Below are 17,918 nucleotides of genomic sequence, written 5' to 3' on the forward strand. Positions count from 1 at the left end.
TGGGAGAGAGAGTTTGTGGTCGCACAAGCCGATCGAGTGTTCATAAGCTGTGACAAATCTTAATTAATAGTCATTTCATAAAAGTTGTTCAAGGTTACAAAAAACTTAGTGCTACTTGTATAGAAGACAGAATAGCTTGCCCATATCATGCTATATGAGACCCGCTCTTAGATTGTCTATTTTCTGTACCCTTAGCTTGAGTCTCAAGGTTTCTGCTGGGCTTGTGTTATGCGAATGTCCTCTGGGTAAAATTAGAGCACGGATGCTCATGCTCGGCAACTATTCCTATAGCGATATAGCGTTGTTGATCGGGGTTCATGTGATGATGATGACATGTAACCTCTGGTCCCTGACTAGAACGGATAGGGACAGAGTCCAAGGACCAGTCAAATGACTCCTCTGTACTCTTTGCCGACGCCAACAATTGAAATGGATATCATAAATGAGTAAGTTAAAGTAGGGTAATGAGATGCTTGCTTAGCTTCAATATTCAAGGACCAACAGAGCCGTTGGCAGACGGGATGCGACAGTGTCAGCATCAGCATCAGCATCATCATAATCATCATCAGGGTTCACATGGTTGATCGTCCTGTCTTTGCTCCTTCTTTGTGGAACAGATCCGAATTCAAAGCCGTTAAAAGGGGCGACACATGGGATTCGTGATACGCGAAATGATGCAAGTAAGAGCAAAAGCTGGTCTGGTCTGATCTGGTCTGGTCTGGTTCTCGAAGCCGGTCGGGTACCTCCCTCCACTGCTGTATTACTGGGTCTGATGGAGCATTGGCGGCAAATCCTCTTTTTTTCTCTCTAATTATTTAATCTCACTTCATCAGCAGCGGAAGACTTCCTTGCCGTGCGGGAATCAGTGTGGAATAACTCAAGAGCTGAGGCTGATGAAGGTTGGGTCCTCGGGATAGATTTTGGTCGGGGTCTTTGTCTTGGTCTTGACAAGAGTCAGGCAATTTCCACATCTGCCGTGCCCAGAAGCTCACCCCTGGAGCATACAAACTTAGCCATTCATTTAATGCCCGGGAAGTTGACTGATTTAATTCGTCTACAGACCTGGTCCGCCTCGCGCGCTCGTTTTCTGTGGTTCGCTTGCAAAAGGGTTTCCTCAAAGATCCTGTCCATCGTTCGTTGGTGGAGCAGAGCCAAGACGGGTAGAGATAAATCAGCAATGACGATGATGACAGCGTCGGTCCAGGGGCATCCCATCCTATTCGACTGACTTTCTGTCTTGTGGCAGATCCTACCACACAACGCAACGGCTTTCCGTCGCTGTTTCTTTTTTTTACTACTCCGTCTGTACTCTGTACCGTGGATGAGAAGCCAAAAAAGGCCCGGGCTGATGAAAGAGGCGTCAAAGGTGCGACGCAAAGTTGCAGACACGACACTATGGATGGTGCCATAATCGATGACCAGCCTAACTGGATCAGCCAACCCCAACCCCAGCTCCAGCTTCAGCCCCAGAAGTTAGAACCCCAGCCTTGAGCATCCGTCCCATCCCATCCCATCACGGAAGGGAGTCTGGGTTGACATCGATGCATACTGTACGGGTTGGGCTTACTGACATGTGAATCGGCATATGTCATGATCCATGCTTGCCCGATTTACCAACGGTCGCCTTTTCCTTTTGACCAGCAGAAGCGAGATCAAGCAACGTTAACGCGGATTGAAGCAGACGACCGACCCCCTTGTTCGTATAGGGCCATGAAAACCACAACATTTGAGCCAAGGATGGAGCTCCTTTTTTTTCTTCTTCTCTTTCTCTTTCGCTCTTGTCGGGGCACGTCTTCCCCTTGGAACCAAGACCACTACGTGTAGCCGTGGCTGATTGGCGGAAAACCGTTTCGAAACGCTCGACAGGCGGCGTCAACGGGCCAGAAGCAGCGCCATAACACACAAGACTCGCCCGCCATCCAACAGTGACAGAAGAAGAGACCCTGGGTATCCCTTGTTGGATGCTTGTCGCGCGTTTCAGGTAAGCATTCTGTTACAATGTGTGTTCCGTCTTCCAAGACAGATAAGATCAAATCAGATCAGCTCAGCCCAGCTCAGCATACCAAGGTACAGTCCAGCCTGCACGCAGCATGCACGGGTTGGGTTGTCCTTGGTGGTTCAAGACTCGTGCGGGTAAACTCCCGATCTGATTGCCCGATGATCCCAGAAATTGCAAGAAAACGTGGTGATCTCCTATCGTTCCTTAGCTAGCGAGCAGCTTTGATATGACGGGACGTGCGACGGAGTAGACTACCTCGATCGAGCCAAATCCCGCAGTAGTGAGAAGGAATTGGGAAATGGACAACCCAGGATCAGCAATCGGGTGTCTTTTAGTACCGCCTAGTCAGTAGACGCTTTAAATCATTCATTTGTATCCGTACATAAGACTCTATCATCCGTCTGGATAATAAAGGTAACGTTGAATGGATTTTTCTTTGCTGTGGGTCGACTGATCGTGTCATGGCAAATTTATGTATGCACACTCGGACTCGGACCAGAACAGCTTCATCGTAATCTGGGAGTGATGGTGTCCAACACGGTCCATTCTGTTTGTTCCTGAACCAGCAGCCAAGCTGCTCTCTGCGCAAGACAGGGGCTCCAAAAGAAGAGAAGAGAAGAGACGAGAAGAGAGGACACAACATTGTTGTCTGTGCCTGTGTCCATCGAGAAGCAACAAATCACACAAAACGCAAACACAGATACTATCTTTAGAGTCAATATGTGGTGAAACAGAGATAGAGGTGAGGTCTTGTGTTCGTTGTAATTAAAATACTGGTGTGGTGCTGAAGAGTATGGCGTAATGACGGATGTGTGTGCACGAGCGTTTGCACTATCGTTTCTTGTCTGTCACGAATGACAATCAACTCACTCACTCACTCACTCACTCACTCAAGGCCTTTTGACTCTCAGAATCTGATTCATCTAGTAATCAACCAGGTACCTAACTTTGGTTCTGTCTGTGCAATCATGCCCATCTGCTATCCTTTTTGAGCCTTGTCTAGAGCACTGGGCGTTGCCTCTGGTTGACTTGTCTTGGTTAGGCTAGATTGGTTTCTGCTGCAGAAGCCCCTGTCCTGGGCTCCTGGCTCGTGGTTGACCCCTGATGCCGTTCCAAAGTGGGAATTGGTCCAAAGAAAGCAGGGGTACTCCTGGCTGTTGCTATCAGGTCCCGCTTGTCGGTCGACGGCGCGAGAGGAGATCTTGTTGTCATGACGCTCCTCACTAAATGAGATCGTGATGAGGCGGGCAGGTAAGCTTAATCAGTGCAGAAAGGCTACTCTACATACGTGCTGGGAGGTAGGAAGTGCATAGGTCAGCGTTTGATAATGACAATACATAATGGAACCATACAGACAGAGCATGACAGCAGCACCTTTCTCTATCGTCCATTAAGGTGACCTGCCCGCGCACCTACGTATTTACTATACATATATACGTTGTCTCTTTAAAAAACAGGACCCATCCACGAACATCAGGTAGCATCCGTAAGCAGAACAGGCAAAGCTCACCACATCGTATCAGTTGTAATCATCCAGTCAATTCCTTCCTGCACGTCACGTCACTCTACCTGCCACGCTGTACCTGTCGATTCTATCTCAGACCTTGGATCTTACCACGATCCCCCCCGGATGCTTTCCTCTCACTCGTCGTCTCCTCTTCCCATTTGCACTCTTGTACGAGAAGCGAACCTTCTATTTTAGGCCTCCCGCTTGAGCTTTGGCGAGCAACATCTTCATTTCCGCATAGGGAACTTTTACAGCTCATCACCAATTCTTGTGAAACTCTGGCCTAGAGACGGGCTGTACGGGGCTTGAGCAAAGAAAAGAAAAAGAACTGGTCATCTAGGAACAAGACAGGACAGGACAGGCACGGATACAGACAGGTACAGGCCCCAAAAAAGACCGCAACAGCAAGGTACCCGAGCCTAATCAGAGCGCGGATACTTTGTACCCAGTCACGACCAGAAAAACACCCCAGTACAGTACAGAAAGGCCCATTTTTGGTTGGCTCTAGCTCTCTTTCCCGTCTTTTCTCCCTCCTCCACCCGGCTCAACCCATCGTTCTACTGAGTCTGCTCTGCTCCTTTTCTCTCTCTCTCTCTCTTGGGCGGCTTGGCTGTGTCCGTCTGTGCCAGTGTTGGTGGTGCTGGACCAAGACCCAGCGCCTCAAAGCACGGGGATCAGAACAAGTCTGCCCCTCCTTCAGCGCAGCAGGCCTCTCTCTCTGCGGTAGTACGGATACAGTGCAGTAGGTATCTAGGTACCCCCCCCGAAAGCCTACAGCACCTGCAGCCCGGGCCTTGGATCCATAGGTTCTCTCTCGCGTCTCAAATCATACCCCCCTGCGCACAACAGCAAAAGAGACAAAACACCACAGGCGATCATTAATTACAACACTGTCGGAGAAATAACCTGACCACACGCCCACGCCCCTTCCCTACCTAGGTTATCCTGTCTAACCCAACTTTCACTGATTGATTGTCCCGTCCATCTCTCTTTCCTCCACATAGAGTACTCGGCTCTTGTACTGTATCCGTACCTGCCTCTTTTCTAGCAGACAGGACCTAACGACCTAACGACCCAGCACGGTATCTAACTACTAAGGAGCGACTCCAGCAAGAGAGCAAGCACCCCTGGTCTAGCTTCCTTCCTCTCTCCTACCTTGCCTTGTGCCTGGACCAGCCAACGTCTGCGCCTGCATTTACTCCTTCTTACACTACCCTCCCATCCCCCCATCCCCTTCCCACCTCTTCCGTCGTCTCTTCACAACTCCAAACCAACCATCACCAACATTTCTTTCTTTCGTTCTTGTTTCTTTTTGCTTCATACCCACTCTCGCTCAAAGGTCTTGGGACCTCCAACTTTCGCTCTTGTCACTCGCTGTTTGCTCGTTCCAGGAATCCGAAGGACCCAACTCTCGCTACCCCGTGCCATCAGCTCATCGCCCAAGGCCATCACATTCGCTTCAACAACCACTTTATAATCAATCCGTCATCTGAACTGTTGGGGAAAGAATCGGATCACCTTGCAAAACCTTGTTCTGGCTTGCATCCCAATCGCCGAATCTTCCTCCATGTGAGCGGAGCCCATGGATCTAAGACAGAGCCAGCACCAGACCAACACTCAACAACAGTTCGAATTTCAGCAAAACAACATGTCGCAGCAGCCAAGTCCTTCGGCTCAGCAGGCCCACGATGGCAACCCTCAGGACGTCCTCGCCGAGGCACGCAAGAATCTGCAGTGCCTAATTGACTCGGGCCTGTCCAAGGAGCTGCTGCACCAGCTGGTCGACGGTAGCCAGGCTCTCAATCTTAATCTCAGCGCGATGACTGCCATGCAAACCATGCCCACGATTCCATCTCAATCTCAGCCTCAGACTCAGTTCAACCAGCAAACCAGCAACCCGAATCAGAGCGCAAACACAGCTTCGCTTGCTCCTCCACCCCCGATGCGATGCCCTCCCCCGCCTCCTGTTACATCGAACGTGCCCAGTGTCCAGACTGTCACGACAGCTTCTTCTCGTCGCTCATCAGCAGCGACGACTCCCACTCCGTCCGTTGAGATTAAGCATGAAGTCCTCCCTGAGGAAGTGAATTGTGCGTAGTCCCCATCCAACACGTGGTGTCGAGTCCCTAGCCCCTTAGCTTTGCTGACATGTATGCTTACAAAGATCACGAAACAGCCATGTTTCTTCCCCCTCAAGTCGCATTTAGCCATCGCCCTCGTATCTCCGTCTCTTCGACAAGCTCTGGCTCTTCAGGCCATGCGTCGATCTGGTCAACTAACTCAGGACAGTCAGCGATGTCATGGCAATCTACTTCTACCTGTAACCGATCGCAGGCGCCACTTCCGATTCCTCCTTCCACTTCCATGAACGGTCTTGGCCCCATGGCTGCCCCGGTTGGTACAGCTGGCAAGACCAACATTTATTGGTGCACCTCCTGTGAAACGAGCTTCAAGCGCAAGTACGACTGGAAGCGCCACGAGGACGAGTTTCACGAGCGCTGGCGCAAGTACCCTTGTCCCGAGCCGGGATGCAACCGCAGCTTTTGGGGATCCAACTCGTTCAATCAGCATCACAAGCAATGCCACGGCTGCAAGACTTGTCCCCACGCCGAGAAAGTAGTCAAGTTCCTCCGAAAGCGCAAGTACTGGGCTTGCGGTTTCTGCTCTGCTCTTCACCCAGCACGCGAGCGCCATGTCGAACATGTTGCCCGTCACTTTGAGTCGGGCATGACCAAAGGTGACTGGATGCACTCGCGTGTTGTTTATGGTCTCCTGCACCAGCCTTTGATCCACGAGGCTTGGGACGCCCTTGTCGTTAGCAAGCAGCCTGAATATAATGGACGACGACCTCAGTTCAGTTGGCACCCGAGCAAAACCGGTCGTGCCCAAGGATTCCTTGAGAACGAAAACCCCGGCCAGCTTCAAGATCTTCTTGAATTCTTTTCTGGCGACGAAGGTGAAGCTCAGTGGATCGTCAGCGTTGCTTATGACCTTGCCGATATCGTTCTCACCTCAGCGCCTATCCCCTCGCCACAGTATTCTCATGCCTCTCTTGGGCCTCAAGGTTTTGGACACGATCCTCGCATGTCTTTCATGCCACTACCCACTCAAGGCCACCCAGGCCATCAGTCTTTGATGCCTTCACCCGATCCTCAACAGACACAGTTTACCGCGCCTTTCCGAAACACAATAATGGTGCCTTCCCAACAATTCACCTCGCCTTCAAGGCCTTCGCCTGCATCGTCGGCTCACTCACCGTTGGGGCCATCAACATCACCGCTGATGCCCCCACCAGCGCCATCGCCCTTGGAAAAGCGTGAGCTTCCGCTACCACCCCCACCTCAATCCCACGGACACGATAACGGTGAATCGATGATGGACTTCGAGTATTCGCCGGCCCCCGTGGTGTTTGACGATTGGGAGAGTCTCACAGGCGCCGTGATTGAACAGCCTGGTCAACAACATAACGCACCACCAGCCGACTGGGGCATGGTGCAGTATTTCAACGACCCCCGGGTCACCTCATGAGCTCAGGCTCAAGCCACTCTTTGACACTTTGGACATTACCGAGCCAATTGCTTCATCATGTACCCAATTTTGGGTTTGCCACGTTTTTCCTTGAATCGAATCTTACCGACACGGTGCGAAAACTATCCCTGTGCAAGCATTTTCCTTTTTGTTTTGTTTTTTCTTTAGTAGATAATGATAATACCCCATCATCGAGACGGCAGGTGAGGGCATGTGGATTGCTTTTTGTCTTGTCACGGCAGTCTGAAAGAAATGGATTGGCTTCTCATGTCCTTGGTTAAAAAAAGGTGGAGTTGGGAATGCCGTCACTGTCGTCCTTTGTTTCCTTGATGTGATTGATGGATAAAATCTTCCGGGAGTTACCCCATGGGATGGATGGACTTGGAATATAGGGACTGAGGCTGGAGAGTCATGGACTGGCTATTTAAGGCGATGCGCATGCAGCACGTACGATGACGCTGAAAATCCAGGTGCTGTAAGATAAGGCAGAGGAAGGAATAGAGACCCCGGGAGGGACGGATTTGAATGAACAAAGTGCGTAAGAAGCTGTTTTTATGAGGTTACGTGAGGAATGCAAGTGAAATGAGATGCATCTGAGACAAGGCATCGGTACGGAATGTCACAACATGACACGGCATATATGCTGAGCTCTAACTGGGGAGGGGATCTATTTTGTAACCTATTTGGCTTACACGGATATGTTAAGTTATAAGCGATGATCCCTAATGGTTGTGTTACAGCCGAAACGCGACTGCTATGTCGCTGTGCCTGACCAGTTGTTCAAGAGTCGTGAGTTTCACTTGCAACTCCAGTAACCGCAGCCAAAGGGCGGACGAATCTAGCAACTGTCCGGCATTCAATCACATCATGACCTAGGTATGTAAAGATATGGTGTTGAACTGTCAAGATGTGTTGCTGAACAGAGTAAAAGACCATGGCGACCGACTACCCTTTGTTCGTCACAAGCATCCAGACAATAGCGATGCCCATGTGCACTATAAAGAACAATTCATTGTATTTATCATGCTCGTTGTACTTGCAAGTATATAAAGACATTCGGGATCTTCTCCAATGTCGACTCACAAACCACCATCAAGAAACTTTTAGATCTTCTGCTGTAGAGGATCGACACTTACCACATTCTACACTTTTTCGAACTTCAACTAACCCAGCAACACATTCACAATGCCTAGTGGGCGTAGTTCTCATCGCAAGTCCGGTGGCTTCCTAGAAGCTCTCGGACAGTGGACCATGGGCACTGAGACTACTCGTCGCAATTCCCATCGCAGTTCCCATCACAGCTCTCGTCCGCATCGTGATACCGAAGCATACAGACAGGCTCGTCTTGACAATGCACCGCCTGGACTGAACCTCACGGCTCGCCAGTGGCGAGAGTACGCCGACCATGTCCCTGCCGGGTACTGCACAGACGAAGAGGATGGAGATGGTGGCCATGAGGACGTGAGACGATTTCTCCCCCCAGCGCCACAGCCTGAGCCTGAGCCTGAGCCGGTTCAATTTCGTTCTGCATGGTCGCACTCTTCAAGTTCGGCGGTGACTCGTGCGCATGGGACTGTTAGACGACGAGACTCGCCTCTAGACCGTATCATTGGTCGTACGTCCATGCAGAGACATCCTACTTCTATCCCGCTATCGCGAGATGAGGTAAGTTTTGATGCTAACAGAGATTCCTTGTTCGCCAATGTTTCTCGCTTTGAGGAACGGCGAGGTGTAGACGACGTTGTCGTTCACCGAGAGCGGGCTAGTGATGATGGATTCATGGCTGAGACTCTTAGGCAGCCTACGAGCGAGACAGGATTCGAAGAGGACAATCGACGAGGGGCTGAGGTGAGTGCCCAGTCACAGCGAGAGTCACAGCTCTACGCCAACCATCGCCAAACACCCCGGATCCAACCAGAAGACTCAAACGTATGGCCCACGACGCAAAACATCACTCACGTACCCATTGAACACTCGCGCAGCCGGGTCGGTAGCTGGCGCAAGAGCGTTGTCGAGGTTCCTGACGAGCGATACGGTGTAAATCAGGCACCTTCTGTATTTGGAGGGAGCCATGTAACCGTCTGGCCTGGTCCAGATCAAGCTAACAGTTCTGTCAGCTTGGTCCCCGACGAGAGTGCCAGTCAGATGGTGATGCGCCATCACGGGCAGGATAACAGAGGGCTATCTGGATCTCGTGCGAGAGACTTGCATGGGAGTTCGCGAACTGGAGGATCACGACACAATCACGGCCGACGCTAAGCAAGACGAGATGAGACAAGGTGATGCGAGGCTGGTCTTTGGCTTCTGCTTTTATTAGTAAAGTAGACAGATGATACAGTAGGAGGAAGAAGAGGAGGAGGATGTTGAGGAAGTCTCAGGAAGAGACGGCAAACTAGCTACATACAGCAACCAATACATTTCTTTTGTTTTGAATGATGATGAGTGTCCTTCCTACATTGAAGTCTTTGAGGTCAGAAATGTTGAGTACCTGGACGATAAACAGGACAGTCGCTATGATGCGTGCCTGCAGTGACTTTTGATTAATACCATGCCGTATTATACACATAAACTTCCATGCCAATTAAACAAATATATAGTAACAATTCTAAATTTGTAGTGGCAGTTGCCTTGTTGTATATACCTAAGTTGAAGGAAGGAAGGAAGCTACCTGGGTATCAGCAGGACCTGCCCCACCCATTTCCATTTCCAGTTCCATTCCATTTCCACCAAATTCCAATTCGACGCGACGCGAACAAGCTTCAACTTGGATCTTTATATATATCGCGCCCCGCAGTACCAACAGCATAGCACAGCACAGCACAGCACAAGACTGTCACCTTTTAGCCCACAGTACACACCAACAATTGGTTCATTCAGGCTTCAAATCGTTATTTGGTCATTTGCGATTCCGCACAAAGCTTTAAATACGCTCTATTGCCCCCGCGCACGGTTCTAGGTCCATTGCGATTCTGACAGCCAAGCTCACTGCTAAAGATCTGCCCATGTATTGATCGGTGCTTTCGATTTGATTATCTGTTAAAAAGCTAGTTTATTAATGTATGCATATAACCCAAACACTCTCGTTTCTACTGTGTCAACCATTTCAATGCTGCATCCTACTTTCACAAGTCCTAACTAACTCGCTCGTTCAGTTATCCATAATGAATGCCTTGGACGACGATCGACTGTCCAACAGCTCAAACGACTCGGACAACGATAATGACAACGACAACGACAATGAAAACGACCGCATTGATCGGGACAACGACGCTGACGAGGCAATGGAGGATGTAGACGACAACGGCGACCAAGACCAGGACGCAGAAGGCGATGATGACGATAATAACGACGACGACGATGACGACGATGATGAAAACGGCGACGCAAATGATGATGGAGATGGCGACGCTGATGGCGACGGCGACGGAGACGAAAGTCAACCTCCAGCTACCAATTCCAATGACCAGACGAGTGCTCATGTCAGGACCGAGCCCAATGGTGATACGGAGCGCGAATCCACCACACCTTCACCAAGCTCGCACAGGAAATGGCCCCAGCCTCGACCAGGAGTCATCAATGCCCGTCTTTACGATATCGTACCAACTATGGCCGCACCTCAGTCGACTAGTGTTAATGCCATGGCTATAACGCCTGATTTGCGATATTGGATCACAGGAGGCTCCGATGGCTACATCCGCAAGTACGACGGCCCCAACACCATCAATGGAAAGCTGCCTTTGACCGTAGCCCAGAGACATCCTTTTGTGGACAGCGTTACCAAAGCTGGCATCCTCATGTCATACTGGGAGAACGAAGAGCCTGCACCCCCTGGCCGAGGTGACCAAGAGCACATACTCTCTCCTGTTTACTCCCTTGCTGTCCACTCTGAGGCTCTGTGGCTTTTGTCTGGTCTCGAGTCAGGCGGCATCAACTTGCAGAGTGTTCGACACGACGAGGGCAAACGGATCCATTGTCTACAACAGCACACTAATGCCGTGTCCGTCTTAACATTGGCGCAGGATGAGAAGAGTGTTCTGAGTGGTGGGTGGGACAAGAATATCTTTGACTGGGATCTTAACACCGGGAAGACAATCCGCAGTTTTGACGGCAATGCTGGTCAAATATCGGCCCTCGAGTTACGGCCTGCTAACGGAGCTCCCATTCCCGAAGATGATGACGAGCCACTGCCATCTACGACAATAGCCACCAACAACGCAGCTCCAATTGCAAGCGGGAGCTTTACAGATGGACTTACTCAAGACGGGTTAGACGTAGACGATATGAATGCCGATTTCAACCCTGACGCCAACGCTGGTGATGGGCAAGCATCCCCTGCTCATGATAGTCTTTTTGGAGGAAGCGATGCAGGCAGCCTATTCGGCGAAACAAAGGAGGACCAGCCCTTTGGGCAAGATGACGATGAGTTTGGCGCTGGATCCATGGGCATGATGTCTGGGCATGGCCACGATAGTGCAATGGACCATTCTGCAGACATGGCTTCTCTCGACGCAGGGAAGGATACAGAAACACAGCCTGTTCCCGCCGTTGACCCTCCTCCGGCAGACACATCGCAGGACGCAGCCGATGCTATGGACGTAGATCTCGTTCCTGCTCCGACCCAAACCACAGAGCCTTCTCAACCTACCCAGGACTCTCAACCTACCCAGGACTCCCAACCTCCCGCCTCCCAAGAAGCCCCCGCTTCACCATCTCTCATGCTAACATCACCTCACGCCCCAACGCAGCACGACCCAACACAAACATCTACAACGACCTTCCTCTCCGCCGCCATGGATGGGTACCTTCGTATCTGGGACAGGCGCCAGCCCGACCCTGTCGCGCGTATAGGCACTCGCAATGGAGTCCCACCCTGGTGTATGGGTGCATGTTGGAGTCCCTCTGGCAATGCCATCTACGCAGGTCGTCGTAATGGCACTGTAGAAGAATTCGACATCCACAAGGCAAAGAGAAACTGGGAGCCCCAGAGAACATTCAAATTCCCTGCCGGCAGTGGAGCTGTCACCGCCGTAAGACCCATGGTCAACGGCCGTCACCTCGTCTGGTAAGTCTATTCCTCTCCGTTGCTCATCTCCTTCTTGCTAATGAAGTTAGCGCTTCCCATGATATCCTCCGTCTCTACGACCTCCGTGACACCCGTGCGTTCAAGCACTCCACCGTTCCCTTCTTGATTATCCCTGGCCCTCCTCGTGCAGGTGTCATCTCCAGTCTTTACATTGACCCGACCAGCCGCTTCATGCTCAGTGCAGCGGGTACCAGAGGTTGGGAAGGCACCAGTACTGAAGTACTTATTGGGTATGAGATCAATGTCACCGACGGATGAACTATGGCCGAGGGAGGAGAATATGGGCTATCTCTGAATTAAGCGTTCAACTACCCGAAATTCTAGTCTTTTCTGTTAGGGGCGTTGGAATCAGCGGTGCTGAATTGAGACTTCTTTTGTGTACCTGGTCAGGTAGTTAGATCGCCCAGATCACAATTCAATAGTGATTTGCCACAGTTCAGATCACCCACGTTGTGCTCACAATGCAACTGAATCATAACACCAACGGTAGCTGCATTGTAACATACAGTACTTGTACAAGTTCCAATGCCCACTACTTTACTGTAACCTCTGCTTTGTGCCCTTGCCTTGCTTCTCAGATAAGCTGTTGACCAGTTTCACTGCTTTTCGTTACCCCTCATGTGGCTCCTATCCCTCAACACTCTGACAACACCAAATCGAAACCATACAAAACGTGGCCAGTCCACAGGACATCCATCAGTGTCGAAATGTACAGTGTCGAAATGTACAGTATCGTGGCAACAACTGTGTTAGTTGGCCCTTCAGTCAAAACTGATCAGGTCTTCGACACTGGACCCTTCACCCGCAGTAACCACTCGCTCCTCGCCTACTCCTTGCTTCTCATTCTTCACATGTATCTCATGCCTCTTATTCTTTACATGCTTCTCGTGCTTCTCGTGATTCTCGTGATTCTCGTGATTCTCGTGCTGATCGATAATGGATTGGCCAGCAGCGACATCAAGGAGCATTTCCTTCCTTGTGAGAGAATATTTCAAAACAGTGTGGCTCGAATGGGTTTGTAGCCCGTATCGCCTACTTCCATCCGGATCCATCGTCGTAGGGCGGTATGTGGTCCTAATAACGGTTGCATACGGGCTTCTTTGTCGTGATGCCCGCTTAGCTTCCTCTCCCAGTACCCTATCTTTCTGCGAAATCTTCTCGGGACTCCATCTGTCTGAAAGAGAGGTTTTGGATGAAGGCGTGGGGGCCAATTCGAGGTTCCCCTTTACCTGGACCGTGATTTTCTCGTGCCAACGGCTTGGCCCCCCTTTGGAGTAGTAGCCCGTCTCCATGAGCTGTTCGCTGGTGGGCTCTTGTATGCTGGAATCTCTGTCAGCGGCGTTGAACTGTTCAAGCAGAATCCCTGTGTTGTCACTATTAGTGCGGTTCTTAGAGGCGCTCCGATTACTCTCCAAAGAAGATCTCATGGAGGTTGAGGAATCAGTACGGGGGGTACCGCGTCGAACTGTTCCACCCTGTCCGCCTCGCTGCCCAGTCATCGGTCTGCCGCCTCTGCCACCTCTGGTAGCTGGAAAGCCCTTGGCCACATGAGTTTGCGGTGGGCGTGTAAGTCGGAGAGGCGGAATGAGTGTTCGTGGCTCTAGTGCACGAGACGTTCGGGAGGAGGCTAATTGGGCGGAGGCCTCACTACATTGCTGAACGCAGCGGCAAGGATCACCACACAACGAGCTGCACTTATGGCCACAGCTCAAGACTCGCTGGCAATTCTCTTCGCACCTCAGCTCGGATTGCTTGAAAGGGTGACAGGTCTTCGTGCAAGGGTGACCTTCTGAACATGTCTCTGTACACGGCTCTCCACACCCAGCTGCAGCGATGGTTTCCCAGTCCTCAATGCTGGAGATCTTGGTCTCGCGCCCATGATTTTTGCAGGTGACTAGGATAAAACCTTCTAAGCAACCCTGCTCTTCAAAGACTTCATAGACACCTATCCAAGTTGAAAAGCTTTCTTCCCATTTTTGCACGAGATTCAGCGCATTGCCAAAGACGTACAGGCCGCACTTTGCACGGCTGAGAGCGACCACAGCTCGGTTCTTGTTTTGCACGAAGCCTGGGTGAGCACTTCGTACGACCGAGAGAATCACAATGTCATTTTCTTCGCCTTGGAAACCATCCACCGTTTTGACAGACCATGCTTTTGTCGGGTTCTTGGCTGACAAAGTTGGGTCTCGTCGCAGGATCTCTAGAAGGAGAGTGACCTGGCCCTTGTAGAAGCTCAAGATGGTAATGCGATGGGGAGGGACTCCATTTTGAATCAGGTACCGAACGAAGCAGACGATCATGCTCGCTTCGTTGAAGTTCGAGTAAGAAAAGTCATCAGTGTTTCGAGACTCCTCCCAATCATGGTGGAACCACCAAAGACTCTTGTTTCCCATACCCAAAACGGGAGCTCTGTTTCTGGGATCATTGACAGAGCTGTGATCGGTCAGTCTGTGATAGAATGTGTTGACCACCTGACGGATCGCTGGCACCATACGACGCTGCACCTGGAGCATGGAATATGGTAGTCTCAGATTAACCAACCGCTCAAAAAGCGAGACATGCATGTTGTATGGTTCGCATCCGAGTTCATGGACATCCACATGCGGAACAAGCTGCTGGTGATCTCCGACTAGGATGATCTGATCAAGGCTGGGATATAGAGCTGACGTGATGTTCGCTTCTCGTGTCTCAGCTGCCTCCTCGATCATCAGGATTCGAGGTTTCAAGGCTGAAATCAAGCCCCGATACTTTGTAAGCCCTGTAGTTGTACAGCCAAGAATTTCGACCTTCTCATTTGTGAGGATTTTGACATCCCTCTCACACCGAGCGATCTTGATGTCGTCGCAAGCTGCCTGGTAGGCTTTGAGAAGCTTTGGAAACCGTTTGACTCTCGCATTGATGAGTCTCTTACGTAGCAAGCGGTACACTATGCCTCGCAGTGACAGATTGATCTCGTATAGATCATGGTGTTTCAGCAGCAATCTGCTGGCTTGAGAGGATACAGCATCCCCATCGCCATATCTGGAGGGGACAGATCCAGTCATGTAAAACTTAGTGGGGAAGAAGTCACCATGAAGCCGTTCCCTGTCGTTTTCTTGTTTTGATTCATCAATGACATCGTCTTGGGTCTCTGGGGATTCTTTCTGACCCTCTGGGGGGCGATAAATGTATGTTTGGTCGTATTCCACGCATCCGCCGAGCCATGACTTGATGGAATCAACTGCTTCATCATCTGCCTGTCCGTTGCCCCCCGGTATGGGTATCGTTTCATACTCTTCGTCTTTCAACGACTCATACTGCTTTTGGGTTATTAATTCTTCGCGAAGGAATTCTTCCGCTGCGATGAGTTCGGCAGGAAAGCATCCCTTTAAGAGATCTTCGATCTCACTCTGAACTTTCTTTCGAAGTGCCTCACCTCGCGTAGGGCCACGTGCGATCTTTGAATCTTTCCTGATGTTGAATAGGGTGCGAGACTCAATGTCTTCGTTCTCTGTACGTCCACCCAAACGAGCTATGACAGTATCAAAACTTAAACACCGATCGAGGAGCTGGTCCAGTGCATGGTTGGTTTGTGCGGCGACAATAACGGGTGGGATAGCCTTGCCTCCCTGAACAGCCTTAAGCGTAAGTATATGGCTTTCAAGGGCCACAACTGATGTGAACGTCTTGCCAGTACCTGGAGGGCCTTGAACCACCGCGAGCTCTCGCGAAGTCATGCGACGAAAGGCTTCCTGTTGAGATGAATCAAATTGTTTAGCTTTTCCTGGGATCAGAGCACCCTCTTCAGAGAGATAGGTGGCAGTGTATTCTCTGTTCGACCCATTGATGATGTATTTATCGAATTTGGATCTGATTGCACCATTAACATTGGGATATAGAAAGCAAAAGGGAGGAGATGAACCTACTCGAATTTAGCAGCATGCTGCAGCCCGACCATCGCATGACGGACAGTCTCGAAATAGCCACCCTTGGCCTCGATCATCACCAACTCGACCGAAGGATCAAACATGGCCGTCTCGACGTTGGACCAGAAGATTTCGATGCGTGGCGGAGTGCTATTATCCTCGCCGTCGTCAAAGTTTGGTTCTAGCCCACCAAGAAGGTACCTGGCTGCAACCACAGCGACAAAGCACTGCGCGTTGAAGTTATCTGACCGGGGAGATAATGCAACAAGAGTTCCTGGGGTGAGACGGGTGGATTGGTGCCAGACCACCTTCGTTTCGGAGCATTCAGTTGAAAAGGAGATTCGACAAGCTGGTCCGGTTTTTGCAAGTAGGTATCCATGGATGCGTACCTTTTGTAGTTCAGCGAATGCCTCGAGACAAGGAGAACGAAACTAACCTGGGTGTAGACATAGAATTTGTCTCTATCACTCTTCAGTGGCTTTTCTCTGAAGTCTTTAATAGCTTGCCTCAGCAACTCGGTGCCCTCGAACCGGTTCATGGCATATTGGAACTCCAAGTACGCGTTCTTGTCAAAGGGATTCTCATCTGAAGGTCCAGCAGGAAGCTCAGCAGGATATTCTGCCATCAGCTCTTCGGGTTGCGGAAATTCGGGAGATGTAAGCCAGTGTCGGCTCTGTGTGTCGGTGCCATGTCTGTGCATCACATGTTGGGTTATAATCTCCATGGGGTGATGATCCCTTGAGGCCTGGCCGGCGTTAATACGTACAAGCAACCTTGTTACTTTTATTCTTACCTCGTATTCACGGTCCATCTTCGGAGTAGAGAGTAGTATGTCTGGCTGAAGAACAGCCAGCGTCGTGCGATTCAGGAGTCTTGCGAGGCGGATGAGCTGCAGATATAGCCGACTTGCCGCTAGCAAGGTGAAACGAAGAGCGGTAAAATACGAATCAAGAGAGGCTGAGTGAAACAGTGGTAGAGTGACTTGATCTGTGGGAATTGAGAATGAACACTGGATGCTGATAGCAGAGAGGAATGTTTTGGGGCATAAGTGTGAAAAGGGCAGACAGCGTTGCCTTGTTGGAAAGATCTGGGAATTCACAGCTCAGGTTTTAAAGTTAACCAGTAACTGATACACAATGTAAGGAAGGCGATAGGAGAAGTGAACAGGGGAACGGGAAATGGAAAGGGATAAGAAAGGTGTGAGGAGGGAAAGAAGGGTGTAGCAGCCTGAGGAAGGAAGCAGTAAACCAGATTGCCCCTCCCGATAATGAAAGCATGGACCTTCCTGCCTCTAGTGATGGATTGATCTAGAAGGCAAGCTATTGCTGGCTGCCTGGAGGGTATCTGCAGGTCGGAGAAAGCTGCAGTGCCGGAGTTGCCTTGATGAGGATGTCTGTGAGGTTTGGCGAGATAAGTGCCTACTAACCTACCTGAATACCTACCAATGACATTAACAACTTGAGAAGGCTATAAGATTCTTGAGATTGGCCACTTTCTTAGGTAGTCGAGGCGTGGGAGGAGCTACGCTTTCCTTTTCCAGTTTTGAGCAGGTGCGGCGACTTGCAGAAGTGTTATATGCTTGCCCCTAACGGTGTAATTATATCAAGGATCCGCAGCTACCCTTTAATCCAACACTGGCAATCTGCATAAGCTGCCCGAATAGCCCAAGGGGCTCCTTTTCGTTTGTTTATTTGTACTAGACATTTATTGAGATTGGTAGGAGCATTAATGCGGTGTAGTTTAATAGCTGCTATCACATAAGGCAAAGAGAAGTTCAGGCAACTGAGAATTGAGAACTGCACATCCAATAAGTATTCTAAAGTAGTAAGACCTAGATCCTATAATAACATCTAAATAACTAGTCTCTAGATTATTAAAGAAGAGTGTTTTATAGTA

The 17,918-nt window shown here is 50.3% G+C and overlaps 5 protein-coding genes across 5 annotated transcripts; 4 read left to right on the plus strand and 1 right to left on the minus strand.

Annotated features, from left to right (window-relative positions):
* Positions 1–442: 442 nt before the first annotated feature.
* Positions 443–1,228, plus strand: FGSG_12576 (uncharacterized protein; the record flags this gene model as incomplete). Its single annotated transcript, XM_011324707.1, has 3 exons — positions 443–446; positions 618–680; positions 834–1,228. 3 exons carry the CDS (start codon positions 443–445, stop codon positions 1,226–1,228), a joined length of 462 nt encoding a protein of 153 aa, XP_011323009.1.
* A 3,926-nt stretch (positions 1,229–5,154) lies between these two features.
* Positions 5,155–7,539, plus strand: FGSG_02803 (uncharacterized protein; the record flags this gene model as incomplete). The annotated part of the gene is made up of 2 exons (XM_011324708.1): positions 5,155–5,596; positions 5,671–7,539. The coding sequence occupies 2 exons, from the start codon at positions 5,155–5,157 to the stop codon at positions 7,032–7,034; spliced, it is 1,806 nt and encodes a 601-aa protein (XP_011323010.1). The 3' UTR covers positions 7,035–7,539.
* A 680-nt stretch (positions 7,540–8,219) lies between these two features.
* FGSG_02802 (uncharacterized protein) lies at positions 8,220–8,769 on the plus strand (the record flags this gene model as incomplete). Its single annotated transcript, XM_011324709.1, has 2 exons — positions 8,220–8,649; positions 8,720–8,769. 2 exons carry the CDS (start codon positions 8,220–8,222, stop codon positions 8,767–8,769), a joined length of 480 nt encoding a protein of 159 aa, XP_011323011.1.
* A 1,426-nt stretch (positions 8,770–10,195) lies between these two features.
* Positions 10,196–12,375, plus strand: FGSG_02801 (uncharacterized protein; the record flags this gene model as incomplete). Its single annotated transcript, XM_011324710.1, has 2 exons — positions 10,196–12,096; positions 12,147–12,375. The coding sequence occupies 2 exons, from the start codon at positions 10,196–10,198 to the stop codon at positions 12,373–12,375; spliced, it is 2,130 nt and encodes a 709-aa protein (XP_011323012.1).
* A 503-nt stretch (positions 12,376–12,878) lies between these two features.
* On the minus strand, positions 12,879–16,833 carry FGSG_02800 (uncharacterized protein; the record flags this gene model as incomplete). Its single annotated transcript, XM_011324711.1, has 4 exons — positions 12,879–15,966; positions 16,023–16,330; positions 16,412–16,453; positions 16,816–16,833. 4 exons carry the CDS (start codon positions 16,831–16,833, stop codon positions 12,879–12,881), a joined length of 3,456 nt encoding a protein of 1,151 aa, XP_011323013.1.
* Between the last annotated feature and the right edge of the window lie 1,085 nt (positions 16,834–17,918).

The sequence above is a fragment of the Fusarium graminearum genome, chromosome 2 (genome assembly GCF_000240135.3).
Source record: "Fusarium graminearum PH-1 chromosome 2, whole genome shotgun sequence".
Classification (NCBI taxonomy): domain Eukaryota; kingdom Fungi; phylum Ascomycota; class Sordariomycetes; order Hypocreales; family Nectriaceae; genus Fusarium; species Fusarium graminearum.